This window comes from Budorcas taxicolor, chromosome 5 (genome assembly GCF_023091745.1).
Source record: "Budorcas taxicolor isolate Tak-1 chromosome 5, Takin1.1, whole genome shotgun sequence".
Lineage (NCBI taxonomy): Eukaryota > Metazoa > Chordata > Mammalia > Artiodactyla > Bovidae > Budorcas > Budorcas taxicolor.
In genome coordinates, this window is record NC_068914.1 from 54888219 (window position 1) to 54903322 (window position 15104).

Below are 15104 nucleotides of genomic sequence, written 5' to 3' on the forward strand. Positions count from 1 at the left end.
ATGTGTTTGGAGCAGTATCTTGGAGTCTGCAATTTTAAACAACCTACTCTGATGTTTCATGTCCATTGTCTGCGGGGGGTGCTCTGCAGAAAGAGAGAGGCAGTGGAACTTCCCTCAGCAAAGCCGAGGGGTCCCGAGGAGAGGTGAGCCTGCTGTCCGCCAACCCAGCCCCTCCACGAGCGAGAGACAATCAGACGCCACAGGGGTTCCGTCTAAGCAGTTCCGCTTTATTGCCGCAAGCTCTTGGTTTATATAGGCAAGCAAAGGGGTTTTGCGAGGGACTTTCCATAGTTGCACCAATCACGTTAAAGGTCAAATCGTAATATGCCTTCATTATAACAGGAGTCTATGGTGATCACACGCTGTCCACGTGCATGGAAATCAAGAGAGCCAATCAAAAACTGTAACATAGACCACGCCCCTATCTCTTCCACCAGGCGCCATCTTAGTTTCCCACCGCAAAGCTAACCCATCTTTTCTAAGGTTTCCCATGTAGGGCCCCACAATTGTCCACTCTTTGAATAGGAAGAATGTAAATCATTTCCTTCTTTAAAACACCAATTGTAACTATTTTTTAAATTCTCCCCTTCTTCTGAATAGTAAACTTTGTCATATCTAGAAAAATCAAAGTATCATTGACAATACTGTATCAAATATGACTATCAATCATTGACAATAGTGTATCAAACACTGAATATATCATTAAGGTTAATTAATGATGCTTTTTGTGGTTTCATTTTAAGTAGCAAAGCAAAAATTCTGCCAAACTTTGTTTTCATTTTATGTATGGAAAAATTATTTAGAAGTATTTACTAGAAGCATTTTAAACCTTGTCTATGTATTACCATCTTTGTAAACATTTTCCAATGTGTGGTCTTTGCTCATACATTATCATTTCATTCATTTAATACACAATTTTCAGGGCCTATTAAATGTAAACTGTGTTAGCAAAGACGTTCCTTCTCTGTATATTAGGATAGATTTCTCCAAGAAAATTCTGAAGTTTTGAAAACAGGGATCATACTCTATATTTCTTTTTTCCTTCCTCTCCATCGTTTTGCAAAATGCTGGGCATTTAGCAAACTCTTAGTAACTAGTTATTTGATCTGCTTGACTCTTCCTTAACTCCTCATCTGCATTGCAGTAGAGAAATCATAGTATTTTCCATTGTATTTTCAAATAATGATTTTTCTTAGTTGAAGTATAATTAATTTACAATATTATGTTAGTTTCAAGTATAGAGAAAAGTGATTGTGCAGAAAGTAGAATATTTGTCTCAACTCTGATTCCTGACAAAATGAAATTATCTTCTTATGTCTGATGCTTTATGATAATAACAGTCATTTTTGTTGGTACTGAATATAAGAGTGCCATTTTATTTGGCAGGCGAGAGCCATTGAAGTTTGATTTTCAGGCTTTGTAAGCCTCATTTCCTCTCATCACTTTAATTTGCTGCTATATTCTTCTGTAAAAATACATACATCATATTCAGTCTCAAGTTATAATGAGATATGCCTACCTGTAAGTGAGAAGACATGTTGCAGGAAGTATTAGTCCAACATTTGTATAAAATGTTAAATATCTGGGTTAAGATCTATCATTAGGGTTCATGTGGCAAAAATTAGGTATAAAGAGTATGAAAAATCTAAAGTTTTAAGTTTTAGAATTGTATATGTTTTTTTTCTTTGCCAAAGCAGAATTATTCTTTTTTATTTAATAATGTTCTTTAAAAAAGAAAATGTGCTTACAAAAAATAATCTTTGAAAATTAAGAAAAGAAAACTTATGTTAGTAATTAATTAGAATTATACCAGTGAATTACTGATTGTATTATAATGAGTATATTTATTGAAATTAATAAACCAGAACCAGAACCCCAGAATGGATGGGTTAGTTTGACCAACATATTTTTGACAAGCCAAGAAATATTTTATTTGATCATGGAGTAGATAATTATTTCATACCAAAGACAAATTAGTGATTAACAAATGCAACCAAATAGTCATGGCTCTGAAATATTATCATGTCAGATAGTAAATTTTTCAATGCTTGGAGATTTTCTAGTGCAATAGTTTTATAATTATTTTTTCTTATTCCATCTGCTTTTCTTTTTCATGGCAAGGTTTTTTTTTTTTTTTTTTTTTGAGAATCAGCATTTCCTTTGAGAAGGATAGAATGACTGCCAGCACCATTCATTGACTTGCTGCTTTTTCAGAGGCAGGATTCACTTCTGTGGATAGCATATTTAATTCCTCCTTCTTTGTCAGGCGGCTCTCTTTCCTCTCTGTCTTGATTACAAATTCTAGGCTTTATCTTTGTCATTTGTAAAGCATTTTTACTTGGTAAAACTTATCATTTACTTTTGTGGGCCCTGTGAAGGATATAGTAATCTAATTCATAAAAATTTCATTTTTATTTGCCAATTGGACTTTTAAAAATTAATACTTACTCAACTTTATCTTGAAGTATAATGTTACTTGACTCTGACATTCAAAGGAATAGTAAACCTGTCTTTTAATCTCTAGAGTTTGGAGTCTTAGGAAACAGTTCCAAGCGAATACTTACCCTATCTTTGTTTATGTTTATCAAACTTAAAAAATTCAAGTTCTCTGCTATTTAATTCATTTTGAGGCTGTTTATGTTATACTGTTCTATACTGTAAATAGCGCTTGGAATATAGCCCATTATTTTTTACATATATTGCAGCAAACCTATGACAAAGTCATTCCTGAGGTAAGAGTTTTTTAAGAGAAAAGAGAGTTGAGAAAGCAGACAGCAACTTGACCTGTGCTATAAGCTCAGAGAAAGAGAACATTGGGTGTTTTCAGCAAAAGTGAGAAATTTAATATTCCAACTCCCAGATTTCAGAGTCAGACTTTGCTTCCATTATCTATGACAAGCCCCAGTCCCTGCTAGTTTTCTTCCTGTAAGTTGTTCTAGATTTGATTTTTCAGCATTCTGTTCAGTTGATACTGCAAACGTTTGGTGCTCTCCTTGTCTCTGAAAACCCTTCTAATACTGCTCTCAAATGTTTGTACCTTGCATCATTTTTCATATCATTATTTTTCTGTGTGATTTCTGTGTGTCAGGACCTATGCTGAAAAGTGAAGGGAAAGGATGTGCAACATAGATATGAGTCTTGCCTCCTTCACAATTTAGACTGGTGTGAGAGCGTCTAGATCACCAAATCACAAGATTTATATAAAACTGAAACTGTAAAAGTTAATGATGACATTCGCAAAATTCAGTTGAAACTTTTTAATGCTTATCTTCCTTCTTGGAAGTAGTTCTTGCTTGGTATTCTCTGAGGTATTTCTGCTGCCTCTGCTGGTCTTTGTGTCTGACCCCTCCTCAGTCTCTTCCAGTTTGACCCCTCCTTTGTGTCTGACCCCTCCTCAGTCTCTTTCTTAAAACACTAGATCTCCCAAGTTCCATATTTTCATGTCTGTCTCCTCTATAAGATTCTTAGTTGCCTGTAATCTCATAATATCTCGAAGGGTAGACCTGTATGTATTTGTATATGTGTCTGTGTATTTATCTATGCATCATCCATCCGTCTGTCTATCTAGGGAAATGAAAACAGAGAGGAAAAGAAGTCAGAGGAAATCATTACACTCTATTTAAGCAAATATAAAGATCTAAATGCAGCTTTCTCTGTCAAATAAGAGTAAAATGAAAATTAATGGCACAGTAATTATAAAACAGTGTGGCACTTCAAAAGAGAGAGAAAAAGAAGTAGCATGTAAACATTATATGAAAATTTCACTGTGAATAAAATTTATTCCCCATAAAATAAAAATATTTTCTGCCTTCCAGAGGTTACGAAAGAGATGATGGAATTAACTAGTAAAATTTTAAATGTATATTCAGGGGCTATAAGAAAGTGAAAAAGAAAATGATAAAAGTAAAGAACAAACTAAAGACCAAAACACATTGTAGAGTTGAGATGTAAGCATTTCTTTTAAAAAATAAGCACATGATCTTTTGCTTCCTGTCCCTTCCTTTTGGGTCAAATGTGAGAGATGAACTAATTGGCTAGAGTTGTCTTTGTATGTGTGTGTGTGTGTGAGAGCAATACAGTCCCTTGGCCCATCAAAGAAAGTGCTGCTTTGAGGCCATTCAGCTGTGGAACATAAAGCATGGCTGTTGGAGGCTGCTGTATCAGCAGCCTTTCTGTGGTATAGTTACCCTTCAAAGGGGCTGGGACTATGACAAGTCTTAAACTGACATGTCAAGTAAAATAATATATTACCTTGAGAGGTACTGATGTTTTATAGTTCAGAATCACTTGGAAGAATATTCTCTATCAGTATTTTCAGCACCTAAACATAGAAGTTTTGAGAAATCCATGTGGCACATGGCTCTTGACCTTTTTACTCTAGTTTTGTAATCATTTCTTACTGTGTTGCTTAGCAACTCTGTAGCATTGTCTTCAAGCCTAATGTTAGCTTGAAATATATTAGAAATGGAAATTGGAGAAACATGGCTCATAGGAATTGATATTGTTTCAAGTTACTGTCAGCATAGCATGATATTACCAGGCAGACCATACAATATAGACTACTTTTTGGCATTTCTGAGTTAATATACAGACTAAAGCTAATACCGAGGCCCTTTAATTAATAGTAATAGAAATGTAATGGCAATAGAAATCCTTGCAGGCAGCTTTTCAGATCCTTAATCTAATAACCCTTGCTGACAAAGGTCCTTATAGTCAAAGCTTGGTTTTTCCAGTAGTCATGTATGGATGTGAGAGTTGGAGCATAAAGAAGGCTGAGAGCCAGAGAATTGATGCTTTCGAACTGTGGTGTTGGAGAAGACTCTTGAGAGTCCCTTGGACTGCAAGGAGATGAAACCAGTCAATCCTAAAGGAAATCAATCCTGAATATTCACTGGAAGGACTGATGCTGAAGCTGAAACTCCAATACTTTGGCCACCGGATGGGAAGAACTGACTTATTGCAAAAGACCCTGATGCTGGGAAGGATTGAACGCAGGAGGAGAAGGGGATGGCAGTGGGTGAGATGATTGGATGCCATCACTGATTCAATGGACATGAGTGTGAGCAAACTCTGGGAGATAGTGAAAGATAGGGAAGCCTGGTGTGCTGCAGTCCATAGGGTCACAAAGGGTCAGACATGACTGACTGACTGAATAACAACAGAGAGGAAGAGCCAAACAAAACCCTCAATTATATATATATTTCTTCTTTGAAAATCATTCGTAAGGGCAGAAAAGTATGGCTTTTTTTTTTTTAAAGTAATACAATGCCATAATCATCTTAATGACCCTTATTATTCTCCTTTTCAAAATTTAGGCAATACTTTCAAAAAGAATTGTTAAAAAGAGAAAAAGTTATCAGTTCCTATGAAGTAAGGAAAACTGGGTCACAAAGGGACACATTCATTACTCTGTCAGCAGCATTCATTGTAAACCTGTCTTCTGGGCAACATGCTATAGTAATTACTAATAAGACAGAATTTGGCCAAACCAAGAAATACGTTGTGCTAGTATTCATATTGTTGGTGATATAAAAAAACTAAGTATGGAGAATTTATATCAAGACCTATATGATTTCCAGACATTTGAAAGAATTGTCACTTTCCTTTCTGTGATATCCCACCTTCCACAAGTTAGTGGAAGGACTCAGAGCAATGGGGCTTTAACATTCATAGCAATAAGGACCACTTCAAAGATGTAATGAAAACCATGGCTTTTCTTCCTAGAAAATTACACATACTCAAAACAGTCTTTTACAATGAACTTCCAGGATCTACAGAACTATTGAAACCAATTCATGAAAATGGGATACAAAATCAGAAACCGTGTTTCCAGAGAGTGAGTTCTGGGTGGATTGGAGAGGGGAGTAACTGAAGGCAGGTGAGGGTGAGGAGATGGAGAGCAGGTTAGATTTAGAGTGTGAGAGATTACATAACATTCTCTGAAACTAAACATTCCCTATAACCTACAATTGAATTTTCTCCTCAACCATTTCTAAACTCTTTCTAATTTCTCTAGAAGTGGCATTAAGAAAAAACAGGGTTTTGAACTCTGTTCTTATTTAGCTAAGTGACTTTGGACATTCATTTAATCCTTAACTTTCTGTTTCTTTATCTATAAAATGGAGATAATACATAATTCAAGAATTGTGATAAGACTTCAATGAGATGCATGTAAAGTTCAAAGTAAGCCCTCATATTATATGCATTATTTTATTTACTAACACAATATCAAAGTTTTATATTTATTTTGCTTTTATCTTTAGGCAAATAATTATTTAGCCAGAGAACTCCTTGAAATACAACAAAAGATATTGTCTAAATGAAAGACATCTCTCTTAAAATTTCCTTAAGTGACATATCTTATTGGATATTTGATGGGAAGAAACTGGTTGATAAATTTGAGCTGTAATGATAAATGAAAAGGCAAAAAGATATGACACTGAAAGATGAACTCCCCAGGTCAATAGGTGCCCTGTATGCCACTGGAGAAGAGAGAAGAAATAGCTCTGGAAGGAATGAAATGGTTAAGCCAAAGTGGAAACAATGCCCAGTTGTGGATGTGTCTGATGGTGAAAGCAAAGTCCAGTGCTGTAAAGAACAATCTTGCATAGGAACCTGGAATGTTAGGTCCATGAATCAAGATAAATTGGAAGTGGTTGAACAGGAGATGGCAAGAGTGAACATCGACATTTTAGGAATCAGTGAACTAAAATGGACTGGAATGGGCAAATTTAACTCAGATGACCATTATGTCTACTACCGTGGGCAAGAATCCCTTAGAAGAAATGGAGTAGCCCTCATAGTCAATAAAGAGTCTGAAATGCAGAACATGTGTGCAGTCTCAAAAATGACAGAATGATCTCTGTTCGTTTCCAAGGCAAACCATTCAATATCATAGTAATCCAAGTCTATGCCCCAACCAGTAATGCTAAAAAAACTGAAGTTGAAAAGCTCTATGAAGACTTACAAGATCTTCTAGATCTAACACCCAAAAAAGATGTCCTTTTCATTATAGGGGACTGGAATGCAAAAATAGGAAGTCAAGAGGTATTTGGAGTAACAAGCAAGTTTGGTCTTGGAGTACAAAATGAAGCAGGGCAAAGGCTAACAGAGTTTTGTCAAAGAACACACTGGTCATAGCAAACAACGATTCCAACAACACAAGAGATGACTCTACACATGGACATCACTGGATGGGCAATACCAAAATCAAATTGGTTTATATTCTTTGTAGCCAAAGATAGAGAAGTTCTATACAGTCAGCAAAAACAAGACCAGGAGCTGACTGTGGCTCAGATCGTGAACTCCTTATTGCAAAATTCAGACTTAAATTGAAGAAAGTAGGGAAAACCACTAGGCCATTCAGGTACTACCTAATTCAAATCCATTATGATTATACAGTGAAACTGACTAATAGATTCAAAGGATTAGATCTGATAGACAGAGTGCCTGAAGAACTATGGAGGGAGGTTCATAACATTGTACAGAAGGCAGTGATCAAAACCATCACCAAGAAAAATAAATGTGAAAAAGCAAAATGCCTGTCTGAGGAGGCTTTACAAATAGCTGAGTAAAGAAGAAATGAAAAAGAGAAAAGGAAAGATATACCCATCTGAATGCAGAGTTCCAACAAATAGCAAGGAGGGATAAGAAAGCCTTGCTAAGTGAACAATGCAAAGAAATAGAAGAAAACAATAGAATGGGAAAGACTAGAGATCTCTTCAAGAAAACTAGAGATACAAAGGGAACATTTCATGCAAGTTCAGTTCAGTTCAGTCGCTCAGTCGTGTCTGACTCTTTGCGACCCCATGAATCGCAGCATGCCAGGGCTCCCTGTTCATCACCAACTCCCGGAGTTCACCCAGATTCACGTCCATCGAGTCAGTGATGCCATCCAGCCATCTCATCCTCTGTCGTCCCCTTCTTCTCCTGCCCCCAATCCCTCCCAGCATCAAAGTCTTTTCCAATGAGTCAACACTTCACATGAGGTGGCCAAAGTAAAAGATGGGCATAATAAAGGACAGAAATGGTATGGAACTAACAGAAGCAGAAGATATTAAGAAAAGGTGGTAAGAATACGCAGAAGAACTATACAAACAAAGATCTTAATGACCCAGATAACCACGATGGTGTGATCACTCACTTAGAGCCAGACATTCTGGAATGCGAAGTCAAGTGGGCCTTAGGAAGCTTCACTACAAACAAAGCTAGTGGAGGTGATGGAATTCCAGCTGAGCTGTTTCAAATCCTGAAAGATAATGCTGTGAAAGTGCTGCACTCAATATGTCAGCAAATTTGGAAAACTCAGGAGTGGCTACATGATTAGAAAAGATCAGTTTTCATTCCAGTTCTAAAGAAAGGCAATGCCAAAGAATGTTCAGACAATGGCACAATTTTCTTGGACTCCAGAATCACTGCAGATGGTGACTGCAACCATGAAATTAAAAGACGCTTGCTCATTGGAAGAAAAGGTATGTCAAACCTAGACAGCATATTAAAAAGCAGAGACATTACTTTGTCAGCAAAGGTCCATACAGTCAAATATATGGTTTTTCCAAAAGCCATTTTATGGATATGAGAGTTGGACCATAAAGAAGGCTGAGTGCTGAAGAATTGATGCTTTCAAACTGTGGTGCTGGAGTCAACTCTTGAGAGTCTCTTGGGCTGCAAGGAGATCAAATCGGTCAATCCTAAAGTAATACAATCCTGAAGATTCGTTGGAAGGACTGATGCTGAAGCTGAAGCTCCAATACTTTGGCCACGTGATGTGAAGAGCTGACTCATTAGAAAAGACCCTGATGCTGGGAAATATTGAAGGCAGGAGGAGAAGGGGACAGCAGAGGATGAGATGGTTGGATGGCATTGCCAACTCAATGGACATGAGTTTGATCAAGCTCCAGGAGATGGTGAAGGGTAGGGAAGCCTGACGTGCTGCAGTTCATGGGGTTGCAAAGGGTTGGACATGACTAAGCAACTGAACAAGCACAACAAACAATAAAATGGAAAGAAAGCTTTCTTGGAACAACATTTTAAGCAGAGATATTATAGATAAAAGTTTAAAGATTGAGCTAACTTGCTATATTTGTATTAAATTCTTTACATTATGAGATCAAAATGATTTTTATTTTAGATGTAAACTGTATTTCATTTTCAATACAATTCATTATAAATCTCAGAATTCTTTAAGATTTAATGAAAAAATAGGTAAAAATTATGTATAATATAGATTTATATTAATATAATATTTTCGACATTTCAGAGTACAGATGATTCAGATATATCTGTCATTGCCCAGAACAAGAAATGCTTTGACAACGATATTGTTTGTTCTAAAAGTGTTTTGATCGCAGTTGGGGCCACTGAAATTTACCTGAATGATTCTCCTTATAAACAGGTTAGTGAATTATTTTTTGCAAAATCATTTTAACTTGTCCTGAGTATACAGAAAAGAAACTAGAAGCAGTTTGAGGTACTTTTCTTTACAAGTGGTTACTAGATTTTAATTTTTTTCTCTGTCATTTTATGTGGCTGCAGTAAACCATACTCGATTTGTCTCTTTTGTTTATGCTCCACATCTCCTTTGGCAGTTCTTTCCTTGGCATCAGTTACCTGGAGTATTTCAACACTACCCAAGCTATCCAAGCTAGCCTCCAGTCTTAGTTTTCCCCCTCTGGTCCAGCTCGCCAGACTGCGGCCAGGGTGATTTTTCTAAGATGGATGTCTCGTCTCCTGTCACCCCTGTGCTGTGAAACTTTCAGATGACCTCCCACCGCCCTTACAAGGCCTCCCCAGTCTGGCTGTGGCCACCTCTCCTGCCGCGTCTCATCACTTTCTGCTTCGAGCCCGTGTTCTAGAAATTGGAGCTTTTATCAGTTCTTCAAATGCTCTATATTTTTCTCTCACCTCTGACTATTCATGAATGCCATTGCTCCCACCTGGATCAACCTTCCCATTTAGCCTACTCTTGTGTGACAAGTCTCATCTCCTTCAAGGAGCTCCTCCTCATGTGCTTAAGCTCCCCGTCAGCATGTGCATCACACTTTGGTGAAATTCCTTGTGTGGTGGTCTGTCTTTTCTATTTGTCTATGAGTTCTGTGAGAATTGAGACCACTGTTTTCTTTGTTCACTCCTGTATACTTGGAGCCAGTGCAATTTGAAAGAATGAATAAATTTCATTTACTCATTCATTTATTCCAAATGTTTACTTTATACCAAAATATGTGTTAATTATTGGGGCCACAACCATGAAAAGACACTGTGCTTTGCCTTTAAGGTACTTGTATTCAGTTGAGGGATCCATTCAAGTAGATGAGGCTGTGCAGTGTGGTATGCGATGGTAGGAGTGTGCTTAGGAAAGCAGGACCATCCCTAAGAGGAAGACCAAAGCCAACTTGGGATGTTGAGGGTAGTTGTAAGGAGCATAGCCTTTGGAGTCAGTTAGTACTCACTTAGAACCCCTGTTCTGTCACCTGCAAACGCTGTCACTTTGGGCAACCCCTCCAAGCTGCAGCTTTCACATTTGTAAATGTGGGATGATTATGAAACCCACTTCTTAAGTTCATATGAGAGTTAAATGAAAGACGTATTTCAGGAAATTCCTCTCCTCCCCTTCATCCTCCTTATTTTTGAAGGCTCAGAAGACATGCTTTGGGGAAAGTGATTGGAACTGAGTCTTTAAAGGTTGAGCAGGTGTTAGCCAGGTGAGGAGAAAGCATAGCAAGATAGTACAGAGGAACAGTCATGTCGAAAGGAGCAGAGCTGAAAGATAAAATGGCATGTTTGGAGAACTCGAGCAGTTTAGTTTGGTGGAGGTAGATGGGGATGGTGGAGGGAGGGTGAGGCAAAGAGATTCGGGGAAGAGTGTCCACACTGACTTTCACACAGGAAGCTCAGGGACAGGGGCAGTTGATAGGATGGCTGTGTAATATATTTGAACTTACTTTACAAGGAAGACATTTTGGAATTAAGCAACATGATCTGACATATGGCCTTTAAAAGTGGCCTATTTCTGAATTTTTAGATTAGCATTTCTCAGTCTGGTTTGCAAAAAGTTCTTCATTCACATCATCTAGAATAGTAATTATAAGAGCTGGTTCATGAACTCCGCCTCAGGTATTAGAATGGCTGAAGCTGATGACAATCAATATTTTAATGGTACCCCAAATTCCTCTGTACACTAAGATTTGAGAATCGGTGCCCTACATCAGAGCTCATGTCCTAGTCAGAAATGTTGAGACCAGTCAGGCAGTGATCAAGATTTGAGTAAAACAGAGTTTGTATAAGTCATGTTGATGTCTTTTTGAAATAATTACTGCAGTTTGGGATAGCCTTCAGCTGGATATTCATTTATCGGTGAAAGTTTTCTCTAAGAAAAAGGATGTGTTTTTAAAAAAAGAAAAGCTGAAAATAGTAAATGCTCTTCTAAAGACTGTTTGACACATTTTTGAAGTGGAAATTGCAGCTCTGTGTGGCTTTCATCTTCCCGTTTTCACCTGAATGGAGCTGTTGATGAATCTCCTTCATATCAGTTGTGAAGTATAAAAGAAGATGAAGGAAAATCATAAAAATACTTTGACCCTAACAAATCCCTGGTTAATATTTTTTCTTGAATGTCAAAAGTGAAAATAAATACCATTTATTTTATGGCAGATGGATTGCTCACTTAGGGGAAGGAAAAAAACCTGTTCTTTTTTCAATTAACATACAATTCTAATTTTATCAAGTATGTAGGATATAAATATCTTATGAGTTTATTTAAGCTGTATTTTAAACGTTTTAATTCTTTACTTTTATAATTTATTTTTCTAACATCAGTAGAGTTTATTTACAGTGCTGTAATTCACCTCTGAAGTGGAGGTCTCTATTTTGGGCAATGCATAATACTTCATTCTTATAAGAAGAGACATCTTTGCTTCCTAATCTGAAAAGAAAGAAGCATAGTATCTCCTTCTGACCAAAGAGGACTGTTCTCTTGTAGCAAACTGCCCTGTCTAATAAAAATGAAGGATTTAGCTCTACAGGCAAATATAGAGGGTGTGCTTTTACATCAGGATAACTAATACAAAACCAATCTGAAGGAAGTCCAATAATCTTATCCCAAAATTCATTTTATGTTGCAGTGATATGTCAACCAGCCTGAGGGAAGTTTAATAGGAAAATACATGACAAAGTATTTCATGGATTGAAAAGGAGGTATAAGCCACAAACATTTCACTTACTTGCTTTGATTATTGCTGCTCAGGCTGGAAGCTGAGAACTATAAGTAGGCCAGTGCAAGAAGGTATTAAAAATATGTGAGTTACCCTTGATCTAGAAGGTGAAGATACTGCCATAAACTTGACAAAATACATCTTTCTAGGAGCTAACATTCACAAAGGGAGGAAGATAGATAATAAAGCCAAAGACAAATCAGATGATGAAAAGGTCCTGAGAAGTGTAATCAAAATGATAAAAATAGCTTCCATGGCAGAGAGTGATATGGCTGCGGGGTAGGCAAAAGTTTGTGGCCCTAGTGAAATGAAAATGTATACCCCCTTGATAAAAACAGGGACTTTTTTCCCCTTTGTTTTGTAGTCTTTCTTGACCTGCCATAGTGTTTTTTCTTTATTACTAAATGCCTTGCTTACCTGGACACAAGTATACTTCCAGGTTGAATGCAGACCCTTACAGGTACTGAGGGCATTGCCCCATAACTCCAACTTGGTACCTGGAAGCAGAAAGAAGTGAGATTACATAGAGTCCACTAACAAAATATATACTGTCCTATACAATATACTGAGCACTTGCAAGTATGATGTTGGTCTGCTGCTGCTGCTAGGAGACTGAAAACTTCTTGTGAATATGAATTTATTTAATTTACCCTATGAAAGATTTATAAAAATGTACTCTAGTACAGGGTTTCCCAAACTATGCTTTTGTTATTACTTGGGAGAAAAAATAACCAAAGGATTTCATATCTCCTTCACAATTTAAATTTTGCTTCTAGTTAAAAATTTGCTTTATTTACTTTGACTTAACCATGTATTTTAAAAATTATTATGTGAGTTAATTTCAGTGTTAGAGTCAGCATAATCTTTTATAGGGTATAGCTATTACCCATAAAGAACATTGCATAATCTTACTTTAGTTTGAAGGTACTCTAAATTTTCCCAATGGATTCCATCTCCAGTTTCTCCCTGCTATTATCCTTTCTAGCACACACATTATTTTCTTTTAGTACACAAACATCGTCTGTCACTTTACTATTCAAAATCCTCTGTTGAAGGCATTTTGCACCTGAAATAACAGCCATTGACTGTAATGGGTGACTTGATGGCAAAGGGGCTCAGACTATGCTTGTCATGGAATCCCTGCTGTAGCTGTCTGTGCTTTCTCCAGTTCTGTAAAAATCTTGAACTTCCTGCCCCTCAAGCCTTTATTCCCTTTGCTTGCAATGGTTTCTTTCCTCATTCTATTTTCCATCCCTTTTTATTTTCCTATTCATGATCTCTTACAGATCAATAATATATGTCCTACCTCTTGCAAAAAGCCTTCCTAAGTTCCTTTGATGGAAATTCATCTCCTCAACCTCCTTACCAACTCTTTCTCTCTCTCTATAGACACACACTCACATTTTGTGCTTATGTTTTTCAATTATGCAAAGTCATACATTTTTGGTTGTTGTCGTCTCTGAGTCCTGTCTGACTCTCTGTGGCCCCATGGACTGCAGCACACTAGGCTTTCCTGTTCTTCACTGTCTTCTGGAGTTTGCTCAGATTCATGTCCATTGACTTTTTTGGTACTCAATCATATTTATTAACCGTCTAAATAGAATTGCTGGGTTAGCAGGTATATCTGTTGCAGGAAGGGGGACCTCTTCCAGGGCCCGAAACTGGGCTTTTGTCTAACACTCGGAAATGAATTGTCTGAGGAGACACATGTGCTGACAAAGCAAGAGATTTTATTGGGAAAGGGCACCCGGGTGGAGAGCAGTGGGGTAAGGGAACCCAGGAGAACAGCTCTACCATATGGCTTGCGATCTCTGGTTTTATGGCGATGGGATTAGTTTCTGGGTTGTCCTTAGCTAATCATTCTGATTCAGAGTCCTTCCTGGTGGTGCATGCCTTGTTCAGCCAAGATGTATGCCAGAGAGGAGGATTCTGGGAGGTGGTTGGACATGTGGTGTCTCCTTTTGACCTTTCCTGAACTCTTTCGGTTGGTGGAGGCTTATTAGTTCCATGTTCCTTACCAGAACCTCCTGTCATAAAACAACTCACGCAAATGGTTACTATGGTGCCTGGCCAGGGTGGGCGGTTTCAGTCAGTGTGCTTCCCCTAACAGATCCACGTAATGTACTGTATCCCCATGCCATGACTGCTCTTCTGTATAACTGAAATACCTTTTTCTCTTTGCCCATTTATCTATCTGGAGCCTGTCTACCAGTTTGTGTCTTGTTATCAGTTTTATGTTTTTCCTATTTTATTCATTTGTTTTGTCTTTCATTATAAAATTAAGGAAAGATAAGGCTAAGCAAAAATACTAGTACATAGATACTTATTGACGGATATTAATTTAATTAATGTTTGCATTTGGGCGAGAAAATAAGAAATTCATTTTTTTCTTTATTATGTTTTTTCCCTTTTTTGAAGAAACGATCAGGTTTTTTTCTGGAAAATAAACCAACATATCAGCTGTGGAAGGCAGGGTACTACATGGTAGTATACTTTCCAGAGAAAGACATCACTATTCTTTGGGATAAAAAGACAACCATCCATATCAAAGTTGGACCACAGTGGAAGGTAAGTCAACTTACTTGGTAGGTCAATCCAAATGAGATACAAGAGATGAAATTACACTTGACTTTTTAATGTTTTATGGAAATAAAATGATTGATGTTTTATTTTGAGAGATGTTATATTTTTAGAATAACTAACTCAGGTCCCAAGGAAGAGTAACTTTACCAAGTGTTGCATACCATTCTTTTTAACTTCAACTTTACAGTATCCAGTTTTCCAAAGTTACTTAGTTTAGCTTCTTTTATTCCCACTCCCTACGGCATGATTATGTGATATTGTTTGTAATACAGTTCAATTTATTACAATTTGTGTTCCATCTTTTCTGCCATT

At 37.2% G+C, this 15104-nt stretch overlaps 1 protein-coding gene across 1 annotated transcript in view; it reads left to right on the forward strand.

Moving 5' to 3' along the window:
- The window catches only part of OTOGL (otogelin like), a 175033-nt gene that overhangs the window by 82448 nt on the left and 77481 nt on the right, over window positions 1-15104 (forward strand). Inside the window, exons 26-27 of the mRNA XM_052640705.1 lie at window positions 9260-9394; window positions 14628-14777. Coding sequence (XP_052496665.1) covers window positions 9260-9394; window positions 14628-14777 — 285 coding nt within the window. The remainder of the gene's footprint in view (window positions 1-9259; window positions 9395-14627; window positions 14778-15104) is intronic.